The sequence below is a fragment of the Fulvia fulva genome, chromosome 5, assembly GCF_020509005.1.
Source record: "Fulvia fulva chromosome 5, complete sequence".
NCBI lineage: Eukaryota > Fungi > Ascomycota > Dothideomycetes > Mycosphaerellales > Mycosphaerellaceae > Fulvia > Fulvia fulva.
In genome coordinates this window covers 2,895,951-2,920,313 of record NC_063016.1, presented here as the reverse complement: position 1 = coordinate 2,920,313, position 24,363 = coordinate 2,895,951, and the positions used below count along the sequence as shown (strand labels likewise).

At 54.2% G+C, this 24,363-nt stretch overlaps 11 protein-coding genes across 11 annotated transcripts; 4 read left to right on the top strand and 7 right to left on the bottom strand.

The window, feature by feature from the left end:
- Window positions 1–1,101: 1,101 nt before the first annotated feature.
- CLAFUR5_06009 (uncharacterized protein) lies at window positions 1,102–2,877 on the top strand (the record flags this gene model as incomplete). The annotated part of the gene is made up of 1 exon (XM_047905157.1): window positions 1,102–2,877. The coding sequence occupies one exon, from the start codon at window positions 1,102–1,104 to the stop codon at window positions 2,875–2,877; it is 1,776 nt and encodes a 591-aa protein (XP_047762482.1).
- A 1,301-nt stretch (window positions 2,878–4,178) lies between these two features.
- On the top strand, window positions 4,179–5,561 carry CLAFUR5_06008 (Vacuolar calcium ion transporter; the record flags this gene model as incomplete). Its single annotated transcript, XM_047905156.1, has 2 exons — window positions 4,179–4,607; window positions 4,656–5,561. 2 exons carry the CDS (start codon window positions 4,179–4,181, stop codon window positions 5,559–5,561), a joined length of 1,335 nt encoding a protein of 444 aa, XP_047762481.1.
- An 830-nt stretch (window positions 5,562–6,391) lies between these two features.
- CLAFUR5_06007 (Aspercryptin biosynthesis cluster-specific transcription regulator atnN) lies at window positions 6,392–8,989 on the top strand (the record flags this gene model as incomplete). Its single annotated transcript, XM_047905155.1, has 5 exons — window positions 6,392–6,424; window positions 6,537–6,587; window positions 6,825–8,608; window positions 8,680–8,854; window positions 8,885–8,989. 5 exons carry the CDS (start codon window positions 6,392–6,394, stop codon window positions 8,987–8,989), a joined length of 2,148 nt encoding a protein of 715 aa, XP_047762487.1.
- Window positions 8,990–9,344: 355 nt separating this feature from the next.
- CLAFUR5_06006 (Aminotransferase swnA) lies at window positions 9,345–10,951 on the bottom strand (the record flags this gene model as incomplete). The annotated part of the gene is made up of 2 exons (XM_047905154.1): window positions 9,345–10,495; window positions 10,546–10,951. The coding sequence occupies 2 exons, from the start codon at window positions 10,949–10,951 to the stop codon at window positions 9,345–9,347; spliced, it is 1,557 nt and encodes a 518-aa protein (XP_047762486.1).
- A 384-nt stretch (window positions 10,952–11,335) lies between these two features.
- CLAFUR5_06005 (uncharacterized protein) lies at window positions 11,336–13,500 on the bottom strand (the record flags this gene model as incomplete). The annotated part of the gene is made up of 4 exons (XM_047905153.1): window positions 11,336–11,743; window positions 11,792–12,083; window positions 12,137–12,524; window positions 12,573–13,500. 4 exons carry the CDS (start codon window positions 13,498–13,500, stop codon window positions 11,336–11,338), a joined length of 2,016 nt encoding a protein of 671 aa, XP_047762485.1.
- Window positions 13,501–13,768: 268 nt separating this feature from the next.
- On the bottom strand, window positions 13,769–14,542 carry CLAFUR5_06004 (Polyamine N-acetyltransferase 1; the record flags this gene model as incomplete). The annotated part of the gene is made up of 2 exons (XM_047905152.1): window positions 13,769–14,293; window positions 14,387–14,542. The coding sequence occupies 2 exons, from the start codon at window positions 14,540–14,542 to the stop codon at window positions 13,769–13,771; spliced, it is 681 nt and encodes a 226-aa protein (XP_047762484.1).
- Window positions 14,543–14,853: 311 nt separating this feature from the next.
- CLAFUR5_06003 (Pyruvate decarboxylase) lies at window positions 14,854–16,665 on the top strand (the record flags this gene model as incomplete). Its single annotated transcript, XM_047905151.1, has 1 exon — window positions 14,854–16,665. One exon carries the CDS (start codon window positions 14,854–14,856, stop codon window positions 16,663–16,665), a length of 1,812 nt encoding a protein of 603 aa, XP_047762489.1.
- Window positions 16,666–16,785: 120 nt separating this feature from the next.
- CLAFUR5_06002 (uncharacterized protein) lies at window positions 16,786–17,466 on the bottom strand (the record flags this gene model as incomplete). The annotated part of the gene is made up of 1 exon (XM_047905150.1): window positions 16,786–17,466. The coding sequence occupies one exon, from the start codon at window positions 17,464–17,466 to the stop codon at window positions 16,786–16,788; it is 681 nt and encodes a 226-aa protein (XP_047762488.1).
- Window positions 17,467–18,119: 653 nt separating this feature from the next.
- Window positions 18,120–19,851, bottom strand: CLAFUR5_06001 (Sporulation protein RMD1; the record flags this gene model as incomplete). The annotated part of the gene is made up of 3 exons (XM_047905149.1): window positions 18,120–18,217; window positions 18,268–18,598; window positions 18,649–19,851. The coding sequence occupies 3 exons, from the start codon at window positions 19,849–19,851 to the stop codon at window positions 18,120–18,122; spliced, it is 1,632 nt and encodes a 543-aa protein (XP_047762143.1).
- Window positions 19,852–20,202: 351 nt separating this feature from the next.
- CLAFUR5_06000 (SH3 domain-containing YSC84-like protein 1) lies at window positions 20,203–21,923 on the bottom strand (the record flags this gene model as incomplete). The annotated part of the gene is made up of 2 exons (XM_047905148.1): window positions 20,203–21,759; window positions 21,813–21,923. 2 exons carry the CDS (start codon window positions 21,921–21,923, stop codon window positions 20,203–20,205), a joined length of 1,668 nt encoding a protein of 555 aa, XP_047762139.1.
- Window positions 21,924–22,691: 768 nt separating this feature from the next.
- CLAFUR5_05999 (uncharacterized protein) lies at window positions 22,692–23,972 on the bottom strand (the record flags this gene model as incomplete). Its single annotated transcript, XM_047905147.1, has 4 exons — window positions 22,692–23,195; window positions 23,243–23,311; window positions 23,363–23,822; window positions 23,875–23,972. The coding sequence occupies 4 exons, from the start codon at window positions 23,970–23,972 to the stop codon at window positions 22,692–22,694; spliced, it is 1,131 nt and encodes a 376-aa protein (XP_047761821.1).
- Window positions 23,973–24,363: the final 391 nt, after the last annotated feature.

Sequence of the window (24,363 nt, the reverse complement as noted above, 5' to 3'; positions counted from 1 at the left end):
CACATATTCCGGCGCATATGGGCGATCGTGCTATGGCTTTTGTTCACATCCTGCTAGGAGAGCAGACTTAGCATTGTCGCGGCTCTGTTCAAACAGAAGGCGAGGTCGCTTCGGCACAGCTGATAAGCCGATGTGCCGAGAAGCGGAGCAAAGGCCGGCGACAAGCTCGTTGAAATATTGATGAGAGTTGGAAGCAAAGTTGAGGCTCGCATCACCCGTTTTCTACATGTGTTTTGAGCTTGGTTGTTTGTTACCGAATTACTGCAGCAGTGAAGTTGCTCAATGAACGAGTGCACAAGACATCATCACTCACTGCATCGTGGACCTGCATGGGCAATGCGAGGGACTCCCGCCTGGATCGTCGAGGGGCAGATGCATGTCTTGCTGCTGGTCGTCCCCGCGCTGCACGGAATCGGCCAGGCCCATGGCAAACACTGTTTGTGACAACCGGTCTCTGCTTCTCGGCGGCCAGCCTCTGAGTCGAAGATCGTTGTGTAGGAACGTTTGTCCCGTCGAAGCCGTTTGGTACAAAAAAAGACTCGTTCTTGAGTCGCTCAGGGAAAGGAAGGCATGCAGTCTTATGCAGCAGCGGAAGCATCCGGGAGCGTTTACTGGCCTGCAATGATCCGCGTGTCTGTCGAGCTAGGTTGCGGGTGGAGTAGAGCTCCGAGCCTCCCGTGCCCTTCTATCGCCAGCCATCACCTTTATCTACTAGACAGGCCAGATGCGACAACGAGGGGTTGATCTTGGTCCTGGCAGCGAGATCGCATTGTCCTGTACCTGCTTCCCGTCGCATACACTTCCTCGTTGTAGGCAGAAGCGTCACTTTCGCGGTAAGGCTAGGCTCCGCAACAATCAGACACGCGCCCAAGACAGCAGATGCGACAGTCGCGGGCACATACCCAATCTTCCCTTCAAGTTCCCACGTCGCCGCGCGCATTCACGAGACGAGACCTGCCGCACAAGCACGAGCGCAATCGATCACTCAGGCTGCATCACCCGTCCCAGATTCACCCTTCACCGATTCCGCGTCCTCATATACTGTCCATATTCACTGCGCGCGTTCGCGGCGAGTGAATCGCTGCACGTAACACACAGCGCATGATCGCCCCGGCCATGACCTCGCGACAACATTATCTCGACTCGCATCCGAGCTTAGGCGCATCCATGGACGACTTCGAAGCCCGCGAATTCTCTCCCACTATCCCCGACATGCCTTCGCAGCACTCTGGCTTTCGTGAAGGCTACCAAAGCAACCAGCACTCCGAGTACAGCGAACGAAGCTCGAGGAGGAGTTACTCCCCGCCTGCATGGCGCAAGGCTGGCAGTGGCTGGTTCCAACACCACCAAGCGCTCTCGCCGAATCGCAGAGGCTACAACAGCAAGGACCCAAGCCCACAGTACCACAGCGCGGACGAGGAGGGCGACAATGGCGACGTGACCGCATATCGGACTGCTAGGCGCATCCCGTTGCCCGAGTCACCCGTCAAAGGTCGCACTCCAAGTGGCACTCCAGAACCAGCAGCAACATTAGCAGCAGCAGCAGCAGGCGACAAAGGTGGAGGCACGAGCGCGACGCCGACCATTCGAGGGATCAGCCATGACCCGGAACCAGAGGATGATATCGAGTCGCCCACACTGCGAACACCTACACAGAACAACTACATCCGCTTTTCAACATCGCTTGATGTTGTGCAAAGAACCGAGCCCATCGAGCAAGCAGTGCGCGGTGTACGAAAAGCCATAGACCATGTCACCAAGTCAACATACAACACATTCTTCTATGCGTTGTCGACACTGATGCTGTACTGGGTGGTGGTGAGTCTGCTATCAACGCCTACCAATGGACCATCGCCGGATCTGATCAAGGTTGCTGGCCTCGCGAAGTCTTTCGAGCCCGTTATCTATTACTCGGAGCACGGCCATGCACAGATTGAGCAATTACAGGAAACTGGCGTCGCGGTATGGGATCTTGGAGAGAGCGTGCGAAGTACCAATATGACCTCGGCGCCACTCATCGTCAATCAACTCGACGACCTGTCTGACAGCTTGAAGACCCTGGCACAGGAGTTGACGAGATTCTTCGCTGGTGTCGATGCCGACATTGATGGCATTCTCATCGTGATGGAGTGGGCGCAGCGAGAACTCGCCACGATCTCAAGCGAGCCACCAAGCACGATCACATCAGTATGGTCAAATGCGCACTCCTTCTTGACCAAGACTGGCATTCTGAGCGAGAGCAAGCTCATGCAGGATTTACTGGGCCAAACGTATCAGCAACGTACAAAGTCGGCACTTGAGCGAACCTTTCACGAGTTCCTAGGCGTTCTAGAGGAGAGCATCAACAACGAACTCACCTACTCCATACAGCTATTCTCACTCTTCGAGGCGATCGACAAGCAGTTCCTCAACCTACAGCGAACGGTCATCCGGGAGCAGGATCAACAGGAGCGCATGGAGAATGATTTCCTTGGCAGTCTTTGGACCAAAGTCATCGGCGTGAACGCGTCGAAGCTTCGCAAGTATGAGAAGAACAAGAACTTGCTACACTCAGTCCGGGACCGGACTGTGCGCAACAAGCACATCCTGGTCGACCACAACCAGCGTCTCCTCCAGCTCAAATCGAATCTCGAGATTCTGAGGAGAAAGCTCGTCAGCCCGCTTGTACGATCAGCAAACTCCAGCACATTGTCTGTAGACGAACAGATCAAAGGTCTCGACACTACATATCAGCAGCTGAAGAGCAGCCGCGAGACACAGAAGAGGAAGATGATGGAGATTGTTTATGGCGCCGGCCACAGACGGGTGACGTTACCGGGTGACGCGAACGACGACCGCAGTATTGATGGCGGCCACGTTACGTCGGCATACTCATGATGAAGAGTATTGGCGTTAGGGTGCTGCGGTCGGCTTACTTGCTTGGCGTTGAGAGATGGGAAGGGCGTTTGATCGGAATACCACGGGTAGGCTTTCCTGGGACATAGCACTGCGCGGACATTGACAGGACATGATGGGATGGGAGGATGTGTGCATTGCTTTTGTATTTGGCAGGAGGTTAGGTAGATATGCCCTGTGCGGGACGTATGAAAAGGTGCTTCGTGAAGAGCTGCTGTAGGGACGAGAGTTGCCCCCAAGGCTGTGCTGCCACCCTCATCATCAGCATTGATGTTCTTGTGTAAGATTGCCGACTCGGACGATGTCGCATCGGCGTTAGCCGTTGCGATACAAGCTTCCTCAGCAGCATTGGCACGCATGTCGCTATGAAGAAGCGTTTCCGTCGAGTGGCAATGTGTATGCTGTCTTGGCATGTACGCCCATTTTCCGTCCATCAATCAACCTGTAGACCTATGTCGATACGCCACGTGCATCATGTGTACATAGTGTCGATGCTCAGATGATCATGCTGGCGCTCCGGGATCTGTCCATGCGCTTTCCGAGATGCGGGTATGATTGAGGCTGTGCAAATGACGCAGCATTACTGGTCGACCAGCCAAGCACAAACACCCAAGCCGGTTCTGCTTCAATGCAAGCTACAGCACTGCGCCTCGTTGTTCTCTTCCCGATCGTCTCAAGTACCTAATAAGGAGGCGTCTGTTGCGGGATCAATCGCGCGCATTGCTAGAGCAGAAGCTTCAAGCAGCAGCTGGAGTAGTGATATCCGCATGACTACCAGGCCTTGGCGGCGTCAATACCAAGAAGTCCATCACATTGCAGGGGAGCTGCTGGCACAGGGAGAGAGAGGGTTGCAGCACGGCTAATCCATCACTACCACACGAGACACGATGAGTGAGTATCATCCGTTCCATCCTCTCTGCACTCTCACCGCCCATCGCCGCCCTTGGCATCTGCCTTCCTTCCCTTCACACGCCGGCTGCTGGGGTCGGATAGACACAAGAAACAGCGCCTCCATACAGCCTCTTGGAAGTCAGCCACTCTCTTGGCCCGCTCACCAGCAGTGTCGGGTGGTACTGGTACACAAGTAAGCTTTATCGACCAGAGTCATCAAAGGCTGCTCTGTTATATGCGCCCGGGGGCCGCCGTCGCTTTGTTCCTGTTCCTGTCATCGTCACTGTACTAATGCGATTCGCGACACCACAGCCCAAATCAAGCGAGCCTTCTCCAAGCACAGCCGGTTCGGCAGCAGCTTCACCACCACAAACTCCACGTCCAACACCACGATGACCAACGACGAAGAGCGCGGCATCAATGGCGCTCCACGCGAAGAGTCGAACGAGGAGACGCCGCTCATCACGCGCGGAGCTAGTAGCTTGGGCAACATGGCGAGCGGCAGAGTCCGGAAGAACTCGAACGGACAGCCGCTGCACGAAGACGAGCGCGCGTGGGTGCGGTATCCGTCCAACTTCTTGCGCCTGACCTGGGCAACACTGGCTAGCAACTATGTCAACGTGCTCCTGGTCTGCGTCCCAGCCGGCATCGTTCTGGGTGCCATGGGTGCCAACCCAACCGCTGTCTTCGTCGTCAACTTCTTCGCCATTGTTCCGCTCGCAGCACTGCTCAGCTTTGCGACTGAAGAGCTCTCTGTCAAGCTTGGACAGACCATTGGAGGTCTCATGAATGCGACCTTTGGAAACGCCGTCGAATTGATTGTGAGTGCAGTCGGTCATCACAACGGATCGCAACACTAACCTCTGTAGGTCTCCATCGTTGCGCTTTACAAGGGTGAGATTCGCATCGTCCAGGCCAGCATGCTGGGCTCGATATTATCCAACATCCTGCTCGTCCTGGGCTGCTGCTTCATCTCTTCCGGCATCAGGCGAGGCGAGAGCAGGTTCAACGAGACTGTCGCATCGACAATGTCGTCGCTCATGGCCGTCGCCGCAACGTCCCTGATCATCCCCGCGACCATGTACGCCGCTCTCACACGAAGCACCGCCGACTCCGATGGCAACATTCTGGTCCTGTCGCGCGGCACAGCCATCATCATGCTTATCCTTTACGTTTTGTACCTTGTCTTCCAGCTCAAGACACACGCCCACCTCTTCGATGCAGAGGGCCAGGATGAGGAAGGCGGCGAGCAGAAAGAGCCGGAGATTCTCGGTCCAGTCGCGGCGACGGTTGCCCTGGTCTTGGTCACCATCCTGGTTGCGGTGTGCGCCGAATACCTCGTGGACAGCATCGACTCGATCGTCGCTAGTTCCGGCATCAGCAAGACCTTCATTGGTCTCATCCTGTTGCCCATTGTTGGCAATGCAGCCGAGCACGTCACCGCTGTGGTCGTGGCCTACAAGGACAAGATGGATCTCGCCGTGGGTGTAGCCATCGGCAGCTCCATGCAAATCGCACTCTTCGTCACCCCATTCCTCGTCATCTTGGGCTGGATCATCGGCCAGCCCATGTCCCTTCACTTCCAAGGCTTCGAGACAGTCGTCTTCTTCCTGAGTGTCCTGGTCGTCAATTACCTGATCCAAGATGGAAAGAGCAACTACCTTGAGGGATGCATGTGCTTGGGCACATACATCATCATCGCTTTGGCGTTCTGGGTCTATCCAGAGGACGCCGGTGATATCGGCGAGCTAGTCTCGGGTTTCTTTGGTCATTGAGTTTGTAGTATACCACACGGGTTATTGGGTCGCAGTCCCGAGACAAGGATGCCAAAAATTGAAGAGCGGCAGGGCGTTAAATAGGAAGTTTTCTTCGGGCCATGGAAGGCTCGATATGATATCCTTTGTAACCTGTACAGTACTTGGAAACCAAAATGGCTTTTCAAAGTCACACTGTATCCCTCATTCTGGGCACCAGGGAATCCGGCACGATCTGCTTCTTGCATGTCTTGGCTGGCGACTTGATCTCGGAACGAGCGAAGCAAAATGACGAAGGTTGAGCAATGCTTTATCTTTCATTACTTCACTGGTACGGCACACGCGTACACGCGTCGCGGCAATCATACCATCGGCAAGGTATGAGCTATATCAAGGCACGGATGAATACCGCCAGGCCCTGGACCAGCTGAACTTACAATATAGCAATGCACGATTTCGCGCCATTCTCCAGAACTTGGCGCACGTCAACGTCAATTCTCGTACAGCGTCCAATCGGTAGTCTTCCAGCTTGCCCACAGGGCTGAATAATACAACTGCGCCGGGCTCTGCCACCACGGTCTGCGGCATCCCAAGAGTCATGCACGGAATGTTCTGATGCTGCGCTTCTGCTGCGGCTACTATTTCCCAGGAGTGGCTTGTATACAAGATCTTGCGGCGTCGCTGCACTTATCATGTGGCTTCCACCCACTGCGCGATTTGAAGTCGTTGGGTGGCTAAACGAAGTGCTTACCTTTCATTCGTTCGTTGCATCTTTTTGCGCCTCACTTCTGGTTGTTGGACGGCTGCGCTAGCTGGAGAGAGTAAATACTGGTTTCCGATCTGGGGAGACGATGACTATCCCGGTTGTCCGCAAGAGAGCAAAGGTTAGTACACTGAAAGTCAAAAGACATCGCCTGGTCCAGACATGCCTGGCACGACCCGCGAAGACATTGCCACGTAAATTCCGAGTATGGCTGACACCCTTCTGTTTGGCAGAAACCGAAGACTAGGACGGGGTGTAAGACCTGTCGGCAGAGGCATATCAAGGTACGTTCCGATTTCTCGTACGTGATTCGAGCATGTCACATGGACTTGTTAGGCAGTTTGATCACCTAGCATCAATTCTGTAAGGCAGCAGTGTCTCACTTGCGGTCGTGAGTTTGGTACAAGCCGTGCGAACTCCCTCATGCTATAAATCATAAAGGCAAACGCTAGCACCGTGCTTCTGAAGGAGGCACAACGCTTATGCGCCCCTATGAACTTCGACTAACACGTCAGTTCTAGTGTGATGAAGAACGACCAGCTTGCCGGCGATGCAGGATCTCAGGTCGCGAATGTGCTGGCTACGATGCTCCGCGGCCTGAGACATGTAGGAGCCAAGCAGTGTTGCTTCCCAAAGGCTCTCAAGTCGCGTCGGTGAAGCTACCGACACTCTATCCTGTTGAGGTCAACCGCGGGCCGTCGATGATCACCACTTTAGGCATGAGCAATGTCGAAGCATATGCCTTCGACTTCTTCCGGCTACAGACTGTCAAGCAATTGCCAGGAAGCTCATGGACCCTCAGCTGGGAACGGCTGGCACTGCAGATGGGACATCACGAGCCCGCGGTCACCCACGCCGCCATTGCACTTGGCTCCATACATCGAGCACTTACCTTCGACGCATTCCGAGGGCCTGCTGGCATTGACAAAGAACAACATGGCTTTGCGCTTTGCCAATACAACAAGGCGATGAGTTACATTCGGGGCTATATCGAGAATCTGGGCACTGGATGCTCTGACAATGACGTTGAAGTGGTGCTGCTGGTCTCATTACTCTTCTTCTGCTTCGAAGTGCTTCATAGTGAAGATGCACGGGCAACAATACACCTGCGCACTGGACTGCGCATTCTCTATGAGCGGATTCGTGACAAAAGTCCTCCCGCGACACCATGGGGTGACGGGGAGCTCAAGCGTACTGTCATGATGAAGCCAATGCCCCAAAGCAACATGGATGTCATCCTCCAGACATTCGTGAGGTTAGATGGAGACTTGACCATCGTTGGCGAGGACGAGCCTTATCTTTTCCCAGTCTGCCAGGAGCGGCTGCCGTCAGCTTTTTACTCGCTGGACGAGGCAATGGTACATCTCGATGCGATCGCATCGAAGACGCACGACTTTTGCAGAGACATAGTCTGCTTGACTGACCAGGAGATTATCAGCAAGCGTGATGACTACGATTCCTTGGACGATGATATGCGCAATTGCCTGGCCTGCGCTGCGTCTCGGACTATTGATCTTCAGACGGACCCTGACCTGCTACACCGGATGGAGCAAATCAAGCATGAATTGACAGGGTGGATGACTGCCCTGTCATCCTACACAGTGCGCGCGGAGAAGGAGACGCAACACATTCTGACACAGGTACACTTCTTCTACGTCTATTTCATCGTATCGACTTGGCGCGATCCATCCGAGGTGTTTGTCGACCGGTTCGACGATCAGTTCCACCACATACTCACCCTCATCGAGCAATACGTGGACCTCCACTTTGATGGCATGGCATCACCCAATCTACAAGAACAGCCTGGGCAGTATTCTTCTGCTACGACCCGACAGGCCTTCACGTTGGGAACAGATCTCGTTCCCTGTATTTCCATGATTGCGTTCAAAGCACGTACCAGCTCCCTTCGCCGGCGGTGCATCGGCTTGCTACGCAGCATCAACTTGCAAGGCGTCTTCGACAGCTACTTCCTCGCTTCCTTCATCCAGCTCATCTGCGATCTTGAAGAGAATCGAGCTGGAGACCTTACTGGGAAACCAGAAGGCGAAGACTTTCACTGTCACGAAATACCAGAAGCGGCTCGCTTCGTTGAGATTGAGCTCAGTCCGATGCAGCATGCTTCGGAATTCTACAAGGCAGACATGGGTCGCTTGGTATACTGCACATCCAACGAGCATGGCGACCTCTCTGTCCACGAGGACTGGTTCAATGTGATACGGCCAGCCACGCCGATTACACATGACTATCAAGGCAGAGCGGACAGTCCAGCTGAGCTGTTCTGGAACAGCAATAGCAACAATGCAAGGTGCGCGTCGCTTCAGAACACACCACGAATCGAATCCGGAGGCTGAATGAGGTATCTAGTGGGTCTCCCAGACGCGAAAATGGCGGTCCAGAAACGCCAGAGTCGTTGGGACCGTGGGTAGACGCACAGACGGTGCACAGCAGACGCATATCACCCATTTCAGGTGCTCCGCGGAACGGATATAGGTCCACATTGACGAGCAATTCGAGGCCGCAGTTTCCACGCGAGTATCCTATCGAGCACGCGGTAAGTGGATACCAACGAGCATTGGCGTAGCGTCCAGCGACGTTGGCAGCGAGCGGTGATGCGGGCAACCCGCAATCTCGCGGCGAAGAGGCGACTGCTCCTCCCAGGACGCAGTACGAGAGACCTTCAGGATAGCGATTCACCGACTGTCAAATGGTGGCCCTTAGTGGTGGCACCCAACGGAGGCCAACACTCAAACAGACGATGGACGATGATTGCAGACAGAGGCGGCTGTCCGTTAGCGCGCCGCCCTCTGCAGGGTAGTAGTAATCATGATTCGGACTCACGGACGACTCATACACCTGCAGGGTAGCCATTTTCTTTCGGAGTCGGCGCGCTGCCTGGGCTTAATTCAGTGCCCGGCAAAATGACCATCTATCACAATTTTCATGGCAGTAGGAATCGCCATGTGGTATTGGGACGATCACAACGGTAAACAAAACTGGTTGCTCCTCTCGGAAGACCTTCGAGCTATGCAGTAGTTCTTCGCTTAGACAACATGATCCTCCAGCTCGAACTCTTCCTTGACAGCAGCCGCAAAGCGTCGCACCGCTTCCTCCAGCATGCTCTCCTCTGCCGCAGCAAAAGTCATCCGAAAAGCTACAGCACTTTCCTTCAAGCCTTGCTCCACCGCAAACCAGCTTCCCCTACTGACCTGCACCCCTCTCGCCTTCGCACCGGTGAAGATCTTCTCCTCAATCATCAATGCATTGCACACTTTCCCGCCCCTCGGACTATCCGTCTTAGCACCAGGGTATCCATCAACATCGATGTTGATCCAGACAAACATTCCCACAGTCGGCTCGGTCCACCGACAGATGGACTTCGGCAGATACCGCTCGCAAGCCCTCATCATGGCGTCTCGACACCCCTTGTACTGCGACGAGAGCCTCATCAGCCACATGGTGAAGCCTTCATGGCCCCACGCCTCATCGAGAGTTTTGTAGAGCATGACTTGTGAGGGTCCGCTGGGCGCTGTAGTGCTACACTCAGTGTGACAAAGAAATTTGGTCATCAGTTGAGTACAGCACGTCAGCCATCCTGCTCGCAGGCCTGGAGCGAGGATCTTGGATGTGGCGTCTAGGCGGAGGACCCGGCCCGAGTGGTCGAGGGAAAGGTACGAGGTAGGTAGGGTCTTGATGTATTGATCTGGTGTTGCGGTATGAAGGTCTTCGTGGAGGGTCAAGAAGTAGTATGGGTCGTCTTCGATGATGAGGAGATCGTGAGCCTCGGCGATAGCGTAGATGGCCTTTCTTCTTTCGAGAGGTTGTGTGACTCCTGTCGGATTCTGGCCACATGGAACTGTGTACAAAACAGATGGCTTCGGGCCGTGAGCTGGATCCCACTGTCGCAGCTTCAGGTCCAGCATGTCAGGTCTCAGACCGTGCTCATCCATGGCGACGGCGATGGCTTTGATGCTGAGCGGGCGGACGGCCTCCAAAGTGCCAGGATAAGAATACGCCTCCGTCAGAATTGAGTCTCCACGATTGCAAAGGATGCGAAAGATCATCTCAAGCGCAGAGGTGGTGCCGGAGGTCACGCAACATTCCCAGTCCTGGTAGGGCGGATTATGGATCAGCTCTACGTGTTCTGTCACGAATCGAAGCAGCTGTGGTGATCCTGTGGCCCAGCCATAGTTCACTGAATCAAAAGTCAGTGACTTTTGCGGAAAAACTACCAGCATCACATACTCGCTGTCCCAAAATCCCATCCAGCTTCGCCTTTCTCACACGCCACGTTCATGACAGGGCTGGCTTGACCTCTATCAGTGCCCCGAGCCCACGGGTCGAATCCGCCCATGGCCATAGATTGCCACGGAGAGTACTTGGATGATGGTCTTGCAGTGCCAAGGTTGATGGCCTCAATGGTCGATGTGACGCTCGCCGATGCTTTCAGCGTAGCGGCGTGTCGTGCTCGACTCTCATCACTGAGTCGATGCTCGAAATTGTTGGCTCTGGGCTTGTGGTTATTCTGTGTGTCTCTGTATAAGAATGAGGAAACCTGAGGAGCAATGCCGACAGGCAGGGCAGCTGATGTGGCGCGGCGATGCTTAACGGCGGCGAGCTTCTGGTGGAAGTCATCCATGCTGGCTGTCATACTGATGGTGTGTCGTTGATGCTCGATTGTGAAAGAGTCTAGCAAGCTAGCACTGTTTGCTATGCTGACCCTTAGGACAAACCTGCCGGAGTCTCGGTGTAATTGCCCGGAGTGTTGGTTTCGGTGGGTCATAACGGCGCCGGCATATGCTCTTAACACCATGAGATCGATCTGGTCTCTCAGCTCCTTGAATGCCTGCAGGAGTGTGACTCAACTTCGAGCGATCCAGTTTGCAGCGTGTGGAAGGAGATGCGCAGCAATACAACGTAAGTGATAGCTGTTGGGGCCGGAGACTGACGATACATCTCGTTCGACGACGACGTGGAGAAACACCTGTGGCCAGCTCTGTTGCTTCAAGTTCTATCTATAACATGAGCCCCCTTCTCATGATGCTGCGAAATTATGTGTAGGGTTGCTGGACAGCTCGGGATGATCGGCAAGGTTCAACCAAAAGTCGAGTTCGAAATCCCAGCCGCCTTGTTCAGCGCTCCATGGAGCCCAGTCGGGAGGTGCTGGAGTCTCTAGAGGTCTACTGTGCACCTGATATGGTTGTGTAATGGTTCCTGAAAGAGTCTTCTCGAGCAGGCTCTTGACAGTCCCGGTGGCGGCGGCCAAGAGCGAGTAATTGGGCTCGTCCACATGGATCAGTGCCCCAGTCTCTGTGTGGGCGACGAGTACTCCCAGGTCTTGGATAGTTTGAAAAACAGGTATGCCACCATTATGCGTTCCGAGGCGCCGGTTCAAGAGACATAAGCAGATGATTCCAGCTGCTGGCAGGCCGTAGTACGCAACCTGTGACCGATTAGCCTGAGCAACGGACAATATGATATTGTCACCAACCTTCCACACATGACCAGTCCCTGAGTTCTCAACATGGCTTTTCAGCACCGTCGCCTCTACGGTCAAGTTGAGTATCTGTACTGCGACGCCCAGAAGCTCGACATCCGGCTCTGGGGTACACTGTGTCAGTGTCAGATGGATCAGAAAGTGGACGTGGAGGTAGTTCAGCTTCGCGCTGGCAAGAAAGTCGCGCTCCACAGGAGAGAATTTGTCGCAAAGCCTCAGGGGTCCTTCGAGGCGGAAACGACTGGGCAACGACTGCCATAGCTGCTCTGCTTGAGCCTGCACATCTCTGGACGGAAGTCAGTCGAGCTCTTGACACTACTGCGCAGATGATTCACAGACCTTGCGATACCCAACCGCTGCTCGTAGCCTCGATTCCTGGGGCCGTCGAGAATCTGTTCTTTGAGCAGTGCGCATGAAGCTGTCCACCAGGATTCAAGTGCATAGCTGAAGCGTATGTCACCTCCTTGCTCAGGGAGTTGCTCACATGCACTTGGTGGGGCGATGCTGGTGATCACACTTTTGACCTCACAGTAGTTGCTGTGAATACGGGGTGGCCGGCCAAGAAATATCGAGACATTCTTGTCTCCGGAGAAGGTACGTGCCAGCGCAGTGCTACGCAAGTCTTTCAAAAAGGCCGGCAATTGTCCTTCCGTGTCGATTCTCTCGTGATATCCCAAAGCGAAGAGGGAACTGATCACGTCGCCGAGCTTTCTCCAGGAGTGATAACCTGATGAGTTAGCGAAATACGATGCGCGGGCGAGAAAGTCAAACCTACTTTGATCTCCATCTACCATGGAGTGTGCGATCCAGTTCTCGTATTGTAGTAGAAGCTGTAGATCGTTTAAGCAATCAAGACTCAGGCATATCTCTAAGCACTGATCAGACAGCTCAAGGGCGGTAGTTTGCCACTTTCGCCTGTCTGGCTGAGTTCGGTAGAGCTCACCATACTCGTCTAGATCTGTAGCAGCACGACTGATGGCGACAAGGAATAGACCAAGACTCTCCCACCTGATATTGTCGTTGACAAACTGAGATCGATAGCGACTGACATCGTACGTTGAATCAGCTTTGAGAGCGACCAAGGAATTTGTCAACAGCTTCTGGGAAACGTCGATGCTTGGGCATTGACTTGATAGCACACGAACAACGGTGTCTATACAAGGCCGCAGCAGATCCCCGGCTAGTGCTAAGTTGGTGCCTTTCCACGACCAAGCTTTGAGCAGATTCGCGCACGATGATGGCCGCAAGGTGCTCCGCAGACTGTCAAGTAAGGCAGAGCCTCGAAGTAGTTGTGGGCCCTGAGAAGCTTGCCGACCTTGCGCTAGGTGAGCCGTGACGATGCCTGGTGTCGTTGGAGTGTGCACTTCGCTACTCTCGTGGCTGGCAACGATCTGCTCGAAGATAGCCGTATGGCTTGAATCTCCAAGGAAGCCAGGATTCGGGTAGGCATGTACGGGCAGGGCGAGCGGACGCTCTACGAAGGCTGGAGAAGTACTGTTGCTGTCTGGTCGGGCGGTAGCAGGTGTTGAAGGCGGACGAGGAGATGCATTTTCGCTTCGCCGGCGCCTCTTGAATGGCCGGTCTCGATACACACATCCTTCGACATTGTTCTCCTTGTGGCACCGACTGCAGACAGGACGGACATGGTCGCAGGCGACTCTCGAGATCCGACATGGGTCGCAGGCCGCCAATCTAGCCGGCATCGTGGTGCGAGGTGCGAGGGCCGCTGGGGAAGTTGCTGGTCGCCGGGCGCTTCGCCTTACTTTCTCAGCAATTGTCTTTGTAATGAGCCTGCCGGCGTGCTAGAGCAATGCGTAGAGCATGTCAACAGCAGTGAACGAGTGTTTGCAAGTGCTTGCAAGTGGCAGCGGCAGCCGGAGTGTCGGAGAAAAGTCCAAACATCCCAGGGGTTTGCCGCTGACAAAGAAGATGGACAAACTCCTAGCTACATGTATGTACATCTTCACACCATCACAATTGCGACGCCGCCACCGCCGCCGCCGCCGCCGTGCTGCTGTGCAAGTCTAGGATCATGTCGTACCAGCCGCCATTCCCGTACGGGTTCTTGCTCAAGCCCATGTTGACGAAGCCGAAGCTTTCGTAGTAGCCAAGCAGGTGGGCATGAGCCAATATTGCCACACGATGCGCCATATCCTTCTGCTTCAGGTGCTGCACATATGCTGTCAACATTCTCCTTCCCAGTCCGAGCATCTGGAATTCTGGCGCCACAGCAACGGCATGTATGCACACTGTCCGGCCTTCTGGCCTGTGCCCGCCTGCGATGTGATCCTTGGGCCTCGGACTGGCCATAGCAGCTTCTGTCACCGTGGCGTCGGTTGTCTTCGTCGCGCTGATCTGCCCGATGAGGAAGCGTCTTTTCACTACGTGGCTATCGAACTGAAGTTGCCTCGCAAGTCCACCAAGCTTCGCCGCCTCCTCCGAGTTGATGAACATACCCATGCACAATTCAGGACATTTAGCGAGTCTGTACTGGAACTAGGTCGTATCAGCAATCCTGCCCGCGGACGTTGTATGGGAACACGGCATCGACGTCATTAATCATCTGCATGTCATGGACAATTGGCTCACCTTCTCCAGAGTTGCACACTCGGCCGGCGGAAAGGTCATTGTTTCGAGGGCATGGCAGATCGCAGCATGCTCGTAGGACAGCGGCAGGAAGAACGTGTCAGGTTTCGTTGAACGATCTCGCCGAGATCTGGTTGATTCGCTTGGTATAGAACCCATTGCTGAAGACGCAGGTGAGTGGTCAAGGTATGTGATGCGAGATCTTAGGACGATGAACGTGGCTGATGGTGGATGTATCGAACGCAATGTTTGCAAGTGCATACATGATTGCTAGTGGTGGTGCTTGCGCTCTTGCTGCATCTCTTGCTACCCCATGTTTGGGTATGAGCGATCTACTCCGACACTCCGGGTCCAGAGCTGGGGTACTGGATTGCTGGCACTGGACTCCACTTGATTGAAAGAGGTGGTGGAGCTTTGCCGAAGAACCCCGGATATAGGGCAATCACCGCCTTTGCCTATGTGCCTTGAACATGTCCAGCTTACTTGCTACATACATACACACCCACGGATTGAACGATTTGAACATGTCTGACACGACCACACTCGCAGAGTACCTCTTCGAGAGGCTGAAGCAGCTAGGTGTTGCAACAGTACATGGCGTCCCAGGCGACTACAATTTGACCTTGCTGGACTATGTCGAACCATCGGGACTACACTGGACAGGTGGCTGTAACGAACTCAACGCTGGCTATGCCACTGATGGATATTCACGGATCAAAGGTGCAGGAGCTCTCATCACCACGTTTGGTGTAGGAGAGCTGAGTGCTATCAATGCCATTGCAGGTGCTTATGCCGAGCTGGTCAAGCTGGTGCACATTGTCGGAACGCCTCAAAGACCACAGCAAGAGTCGAGAGCACTGATTCACCACACTCTTCTGGATGGAGACTACACTCACTTTGCTGACATGTCTAAACATGTAACAGTAGCGCAGGCGAACTTGCTGGACCCACGCACAGCTACACAACTCATCGACGCTGTTCTACTGCAGTGTCTGATACACAGTCGCCCAGTGTACATACAACTCCCGGTCGATATGGTCTCTGCAAAAGTATCTGCCAAGCGTCTCAGCACGCCGCTAGACGTATCACAGCTCGTCGCTTCACCAAATGAGAGTGCTGCAACTTCTGAAATCATCGAGCGTATCAAGAACAGCAAGCGACCAGTCATTTTGGTCGACGGCGAGAGCGTCTCGTACGGCACGATGGACGAGCTTCACAAACTCATAGAGACAAGCAAGTGGCCCACGTGGATGTCGACCTACGCCAAAGGATCAGTAAACGAAGACCTTCCCAACGTACACGGTGTCTGGGCAGGCCCATTCGCCACGCAGGAAGAACAGGACTACATCAAGTCTGCAGATCTGATCCTTTGTTTCGGACCACACCACAGCAATACGAACACCTTCTTATACTCTACCATCACAGCTGCTGACAAGACTATTTACTTCAAAGCCAAGTCGGTACATGCAGGCGACAAAGTATTCAGAGACCTACCAGCCAAACAGTACCTAGCATCCCTTTTGACCAAACTGGACTCGTCTGCGTTTCAGACCAGGTCAGAGGCCAACTTCACGGGCCCTCCGCCAAAACAGCTTCCAGGCCTCTCTTCCAACGAAGCCATTAGCCAGGTCTCCTTCTACCGCAAGTTCACCACCTGGCTTCGACCAGGCGACATCATCCTCGCAGAGACCGGTACTCCAGGCTACGGCTGCCGCGACATGACACTTCCCTCCGACGCCCGTCTCTTCAACCCAGTCACCTGGCTCTCCATCGGATACATGCTTCCCGCCTCCCAAGGTGCTGCCCTTGCCCAGCGAGAACTCCACTCAGCAGGAAAGTGGAAAGATGCAGGCAATGGGCATGTGCCTCGCACAATTCTCATGCAAGGCGACGGGAGTTTCCAAATGACAGCACAGGAGCTCAGCACGATCATCAAGGAGAAGTTGAACGTCCTCCTCGTCCTCATCAACAACGACGGCTACACGATCGAGCGGTGCATTCACGGATGGGATAAGGAATACAACGACGTGGCGAGGTGGCGGTACCTCGAAGCGCCGAAGCTGTTTGGTGCGGAGATGGGCGATGGGGACGGGTACAGGGCGAGGACATATAGAGCGAGCACGTGGGGTGAGCTGGAGGAGGCTATGGGTGCTGTGGAGAAGGTGAAGGAGCCAGCGTTGCATATGGTGGAGGTGATGATGGACAGGGAGGATGCGCCGGATATTTTGGCGAAGATGTTGCGGGATCAGAAAGTTGCTGAGCAGAAAGGTGTGAAACAGTAGAAAAATTGAGTGTCACAGTCGAGAGGATTTGTGCCAGAATGTAGATCGCTTGGGGTATCTCTGAACCGCTAGACAAAGACCAAATAACCCACCGTCCCTCTAAACCGATTTCCGATCCGCCTACCGATTCGAACCCGCCGCTTCATCATCCCTCCCAACCTCCGCGCCACCATCACCAACAATCCCCCTCCCACCATCCTTCCGAATCGGCCCCGCCTTGCCAAAAATCGAATACATCAGATTAAGAGGATTATTAACCCGAACGAGCATCGTATACCACATCAACACCCCCGTCACAAGAATCTCCCGCCTCGCCTCCAAATCCTCAGCCTTCGGGCCAACAAATTCTATCACTCCGACCTTTTTCGTTGCCCATATTTTCGTCGCATACCGAGCCACAGCCTCCCCCTTGTCATCAAGACAGATGAAGTCCCAGTCCTTGGATGAGCTGCTTGTGGTCCAGGACATGACCATCGGATTCGCTGGTGTTCCGAAGTTGGGGAAGAAGGGCTGGTAGCGTGTGGCCCACCTGGAGGAGGCGCGGAGCGGACCTTTGAAGCCGTTGCATTCGTAGTCTGGGTGGATTGATATGGCGTGAACGGTTCCGGTGCCGAAGGTGGTTTTGTCGTCTGGGGTGCGGAATTCGAGGGATGGTTCACGGAGTTTACAGCGAATGATGGCTACGTCTTGGATTGAGGAAGTGTCGGTGATGAGGAATCGCTGTTTGCCCCATTTGAAGTCGACTTTCCAGGGACTAGAGGGTGCTAGGGCGGAGGAGTCTTGCGGCTGATCTTGGGACATTGTTGATGGTATTGATGTGGCGGTGGTGAGGTTTGTGTGTCTGGTGGGTGATGTCATCTGTGAGAGTGCGTTGCACTGCGGTCCTGGAAGGGCGGCATTCTTACATATATTCCAGCCAGGGCTGCGCAGCTGAGGTCGAAGTAGTACAAAGAATCTCTTCTCGTGTTCGTACTGCCACTGGTCTCCACGACCCAAGGCGTCTCTCCACACGTGCTGCGGCGCAGCCCGCGTGAAAGCGCTGCAGTACCTGCAGATCTTCCAGGGTTGAATCCTTCCGCGAATACGCAGCCAGTCATGTCTCGACATGCCGGCGCAGATTGATATTGTGGACCTCCATCTTTTGGCGGTGCTGCTGAGCCCGAGGCTGAGATTGAGGCAGCCATTGACGATACTAATTGCAGAGGCTGCATGCGACAAGGACTCACTGTGAGTCGATGCCGGTCGGCTTGACATCGAACCAATGGCTTCTCTGTGTAAACATCAGCGCACTCAGCAGACCTGACAGGACGCGCACCCAAAATGGTCTCGGTCTCGAATTGAAGCGTCTTTGTACATTCCTGCTCTCTCACACTAAGACATCCAGATCCAGCCCGCACTGTTCATTACAAAAGTCTAGAGAACCTCTTGGGCGTTTCTTACAGCTCAACAACATGCTAATCGACACCAGCATACAGATCGACGACGATATTGATGCCGGCGACGAAGATCTCAGCGGCAATAAGCACAATGACGATCCACTCCAGGTATTCACCTAGATGTTTGTTAGCATCTTGGACTCAAGACATACATCATGGCACTCACCATGCGTATGACTGAGCTGGTCCTTGAGCACAGCCAACAGATCAGCAATCACACTGACACGCTCTTGCAGTAGCGCAACTCGTTGGTCCATCTCCAGGTAGCTCCGGACTGCCTGGTATACAGGGTCAAGTTGTGGTTCTGCCCACATCAGCTCCGGTGCATCCAGGACTGAACCCTGCAAGTGAATGTTGATTCGGAGGATGAAGAGCTCGCCGATCTGCATGTTGATTTGTTTCCGAGTGAGGTTGATGCGACCTGTCGTCGCGATCTGCGATGGGATGTTCTGGGTGGTGGAGATGGTGGCATCGACCAGGTCTTCGTAGAGGGACGTCTACAGATCGTGTCAGCGGAAGGCCTGTCAATATTAATCGTGATGCATACCTTCACTGATTGAGCCAGTGCATGCGATATTGCCAGCTTCGTCATGTAATTCCTCTTCTCCCTCAACGAGATGAAGTCGTTGTATATGCGCGCTTGGTACTCCCGCGTGTAGTAGAAGTTGAATTCCTCTGTCTGCACATCATCCTTTGCCAGCTTCTCCTGTTCAAACTTGGAGATTTCCTTCAAGAAGCGCTGTTCCTCCTTCAACGACATGCCCCACAGCACAACAACGCCATATTCAAACAGGAAAATCTCCGGTATGTGCACTGTCGTGTCGAGATCAGGCTCAACACGTCTTTCTATCACGGCCTCCGAAATGATGTTCGCGTCGTCTATCGAGACTTGCCGATCGATGGGTTCGCCTTCGTCCAGAATGGCCGATGTTTCGGCGTTGTTGAAGTCGATAATGTCCTCTCTCCTCTGCTCTGTGTTCTCCTCAACCTCCAATGCGCTGTCTGAGAACCGTCTCTGGGGTTGTGAATGTATTCTCGTGGCCTGAGGACTGTCGGGCTGGTCTTCCTGATCTCCGCTCATTCTCCGCCTCCTGTCCATGTTCCGCGCCTCTTTCCGGTAGGTGTAGGGGGAGTATATGCACTCATCGAATAGCTTAGGATTGGTGTTCTTAGTCTTCGTCCGGCCTTTGAGGAAGCGCATGAGGTCGTCCAGCCGGTACGAGCCCGCAGTGCAGTAGGCAGTCACGCGTGGAAGTTTCGCCCTGTCGTCTTTGCCCAATCTTGCAGCATCTCGTCGTGCTGTGGGGTCCTTGATGCGCGTGAACTGGCTGTACACTTCTCTCCCGCTCTCCTCGTCTGGTCCATCTTCTGCGACATCTGGGTTTGGTAGAAGTTTGAGCTTTTGTGCTGTGCGCGACGTTCGCTGAGGGCCAATCTTCGACGCTGGATTGGACGGAGGCAGTGCGAGTGCTGAGCCAGAGCTATTCCGCCTCCGTAGTTTGCTGTTGAGCGTAGCTAGAGGTCCTGGACGGTCTTGGCCCGATGTTTGTAGTGCTGCGCTGCCGAGGTTGGTCGTCGAGTTGCTGGACTGCGCTGGGAAGTTGGGTCGTCGTTTCGGCGGACTCGATGTCGATACCTGCGGGTTGAAGGTGACATTGCGCGCTGGCTTCGGCGAGGGAACTGGTCGTGATGAACTGCCGTCGTTTCGCAGCAGGGGCGATGCTTCTGAGACTTGGCTGGACGATGCCATTGTCGATGCTGTGTCGGGGTGATGGCGACCTGCGCGACGAGGGAGAACGAGGCGGCGAGTATTATCCTGGACCTGGTCGAGGCACTTTCGAATGTACAGAAAATGTAGTGTCGTCGCACCGAGGCGCTGGTAGCACGGCAGCTGTCAAGAGTTTGACAGAGCTGGAGCACGTTCTCAAACGCGAGAGCTCGGTAATGACGTCCATGTCTCAAAGCTGCAGTGGCTTACATCAAGTTACATGTACGGAACCACATTAGACTAATGTATACACTGCATACAAGAAAACAACCTGGTTGTTTGGCGTGCATCTATCCTATGTATCTCCTCGCTACTACTTCAAGACGCCTCGTTTCAAAGCTGGACATAGTTGGCTGGAAAGGAGCCCGTCTTGCCTCTATTCTCGCCTTCCCACCAATCGTCCGTGCTATCCGTCTTCTTGATCACCCGTATCTTGTCACCCTCTCTGAACGCAAGGTCTCCCGCATTCTGTCCGTCAAAGTCATAAAGCGCTGTAACAAACTGCGTTTGCTGACTTGCCAGACGCTTCGCCGGTACTGGCGGGGGCGGCTTCTTCTTCCCAGCAGCGATGCCAGCTACACTCGAGGCAAACGATCCTGCTGATGTCTTGCGGTCAAGTGATGGCTTGAAGTAGTCGTTGCCGGCGTTCAGAGCCGCAGAAGCTGAAGGCGATCGACCATTGATGGGCGTATGGTAGCTCGATGGCGTTGCTCCTCCGGATGACGCAGTCTCGGTGTATGGCGGAGGGGCTTGCTGACCTGCGTAGCCAGGTGATGGCATCGGAACAGTGGGCTTCTGATCATACCGCGCCATGTTGCTCCCATAAGATGGCATGCGAGGTATGCCCGGCTGCTGGTCGTAGGCAGCGTTGTAGTTGTTCTGGCCGTTGAATGATGACATTCGTGGCTTGTTTGACATAGGTACGCCCGGCGAAAGCGATGGCGAGTAGCCTGGTGAGTGTCCTGGTCGAGGTGGCTTGACGGGCGCATCCTCCTCCTCGTAACCTGCAGCGCTATCGACTCTCGCGCCTCCATTGACCTGAGGTGCACTGTCCTTGGTCTTCCCACGATGCACCATACTTGCGCCCTTGTTGTAGCCTGCCATGCTCTTGTTCCGGATACCGAGGCCAGTGTAGGTGCTACCTTCTTCCTTAGGAAGAGCCATGCTCTGGTGGACAGCTTTGCCTTGTGTGACTATGCCTATGCCGCCATCTTCCAATTCCTTCCTCAGACTCGTGAACTCTCGGTCGTGCTCGCTGATGATTTTCGCATCACTCGGTGCCGGACTAGGCATTCTATTCTGCCTGCAGTACTGATCGAGGGTGGTGTAGATTTGTCCGACGAGCGTGGTCTGAATCATGATCTGGCTTGCGAGCAAGTGCGGCAGAAGACTGATAACAGCTTCCGTGACTGGTGGAAACGTCTGTACGACCTGGTCGTCCGCTGTCTGGTAGTCGATCTGTGCCTGTTGCAAGTCGCTCTCGTGTTTCGCGAGCGCAGCCTCGTCCTTCGGAGTCTTCGTGCCCTTCTTACGCGCATGTTCTGCTCTGCTGAGGTAGCGCTCGTAGTCCAGCTTCATGTTCTCGCGGTGCTTGATAGTCTTCTGCAAACTCTTCATGGCACCTTTGGCCTCGTTGACTGGACGAATCACCTTGTTGTCGATCAGAGTGATCTCTTGCTGCAGGTCGATCTTCATGTCCGAGTACACCTTCTGTAGGCCCACACATTTCTGTATGTACTCTTGTGGTGTGATTGAGGGAGTGTGACGCTGCTCAGGGTCGTTGGAGGGCTCGATGGGCTTATAGAGAGTCGCAAAGGCCTCCGTGGTATCGTACTGTAGCTTGAGGATGTCGTCCCAGCCGTTGCGCCAAGCAACAAGGTCTTTCGCAAGCTGTTGTCCTCGCATGAGCCATTGAGATGGTGGGAAGCTCGAAGGTGACTTACTCTGTCCAGCATGTCGTCCGTCGCTTTGAAAGAAGCAATCACAGCACCGACGTCCTGCTGGTCTGCTGACCTCTTGGTCATCTTCCCGGCCATGCGCTGCATCGACTTCATTTTGGCGGTGTCAGATATCTGCTAGGAAGATGTTGGTGTTGGGAGTAATTGCTGTTGTGCATTAATGCTGCGTTGAACAGGTTTAGCTCTCCAATCTCACAGGGTAGCGGCCAATGCTTCAGGAGATGTTTTCGACTTGCAAAGTATTGAAGGTTGGGCTACGAGGACGCGAGGATGTTGCGTGTGGAGCGAGGCTGATGCACAACAGCGGGGGCGCTAGAGCAAACCGGTTTCTGTACTTAGCCTCTCCGTCAATTGACCAGGCGCAGCATTGAGTGTGTCAACTGACAATGTTCACATCCCATCAGCGAAATGCATTGCGTTGACAACATTGATGTCGAGTTATCACAGGGCAAGACCCTTCGCGCTAGTGAACTCTCAATCATCCCGACCCAGACCCAGGCACGCCACCTGCAGGAACCACAGAACTTGATCGATAACTGCTTGTATGGTGAAAGCGTCAAATCGCGCGTGACACCTTCAATACCACCCGACAGGTTGGAGGCACTCATGTCGCTTCACGTCTGTGACAATTGCCATCGGCTGCAGCAGTACTTGTGTGTATCGAGGGTTGAGACCTTGAGGTATGCTTAGAGGATGCTTGCGCTTACGCCTTCATTCACTAACTAGCTAGCTCGCGCTGATAGGAGATGTTTGTGCCGCAATCCCCATCTCTCTCCGTTCGATGTAGCTGTACCGATGATGCTGCCGACTGGTGACAGCGCTGCTGAAATAGAGTACAAGGGTATACATTATGCTGGTCGGGTATCAATAGATGACGGTGTCCTCGTCACCTTCCTCAACGTGGTCACCATCATCGTCGTGATCCTCTTTGGGCTCTTCCTTCTCCTCGTCGTTGGCTACAGCAGTGGCTGGTCCAGTGGCCCCTTTGCTCGAGGTCTCTTTCTCTTCCTCTTTCCTGTCCGACGCTTGGACTTGGCCGCTCTCTCGAGGACTCAGGTCCGATTCTGGCACCTCTGCTGGTTTGGTTGAATCTCCTGTGTCACCAGCTTCATTCTTGTTTTCGTTGTTAGTGTCAACATTGGGTGGTTGATCAGCTTGTTCTGAACCCTTAGCTTTGTCATGACCGTTGGCTGACGGACGGTCTTGCGTTTCGTCGTCTTCGGTGCGTCCCTCAATCTCGTTCAACCGCCGACGCTTCTCGATGTTCCATTCGTCGAGCTCTTTATCGATCTGCTTCTCCGCGTCTCGGATATGATCTTCGATGCGGTCTTCTTCATCAGGAAGGAGTTCCCAGGGCTTGTAGTACTGCTGTGCATTAGTAAAGACACCTACGAAGAGCCTGAGTTTGGACATACCAGTCTGGGTTCTGCTCGTGTTTGCAGGTAGTTTGCGCTGCTCAGCAGATTCTTATGCCGTATATGCATCTGTTGTGCGGTCAGCGGGCCATATCTCCGTTGTGACAGTGTGATACTCACGTTCTGCTCGTCGAAATTTATCTGCTCCGTCTTGCGATGTTTGGCGAGCTGCTCCAACCGCTTCTGCTTGTCCTCGAGGCGTTCGTCATCCTGCTTTTGAAGCTCAGCCTTTCTTCGTTGCTCAATCTCCGCCCTCTTCGTCGCGTTCCTGTCACTGGGACGATTCAGATTGCCGAGCAACGCGCCAAACAACCTCTTGCTACGCTGCTTCTCATCTCCAACAGTCTTCTTCTTGCGCACGTCTCTGGCACCTTGCTCCTTGGAGGATGTGGATGTTTCTGGTTGCTGCTTCTCCTCCGTGGTAGGTGCTGCTGGTGAGCTCTTACCCGGACTTGTACGCTGTCGCTTGCTCTCCTGCTCATCCGACTCCGACTGTCTCCTCTTCAAACCGTTGCTGTTCCCATTTGTGTCGGGTGTGGCATCCCTCGCTTCCTCGGGCACGACTATCGCTGATGCCATTCTGTGGTTGTGATAAGCGAGCCGATATGATCGAAGGCCTTGACGCGACTTACACTTCAGCCATGTCTCTATGTATACAAGGCGTGTCGTGCTGGAAGAGAAGATGGAGACCTGGGTGGAAGTCGCGAGACCAGCTCGAAGATCTCCGCATCGAGTTGCATGCCAAGCCGCCGATCACCCTTGTGAACACGACTGCAGCTCCTCCAACACACTAAGCTCAGGTACTCAGCCTACGTGGCCTCAGCTTCCACGCTATACCGCAAGCGGGCGCGAAGCTGTGCTTTGGCAGCCTGGACTTGTTCCTATCCGGCAACGAAGCGAGCTTGCGTCAGGGGTTCTGATAGGCTGAGATTACCAACACACTTTCACATGCATGGGACCCCATTCACCTGCTGCGGTGGCCGAGCATGACCCATTGAATGACTTCTCGCAAAACATATGTGCCAATGGTGTGTACTACGGCACATGGTCGGATCCGATGTGGCCATTTCGAAGTTGAGGCATTGATCTGTCGAGACTCTCACACGACACGACATGCGGCA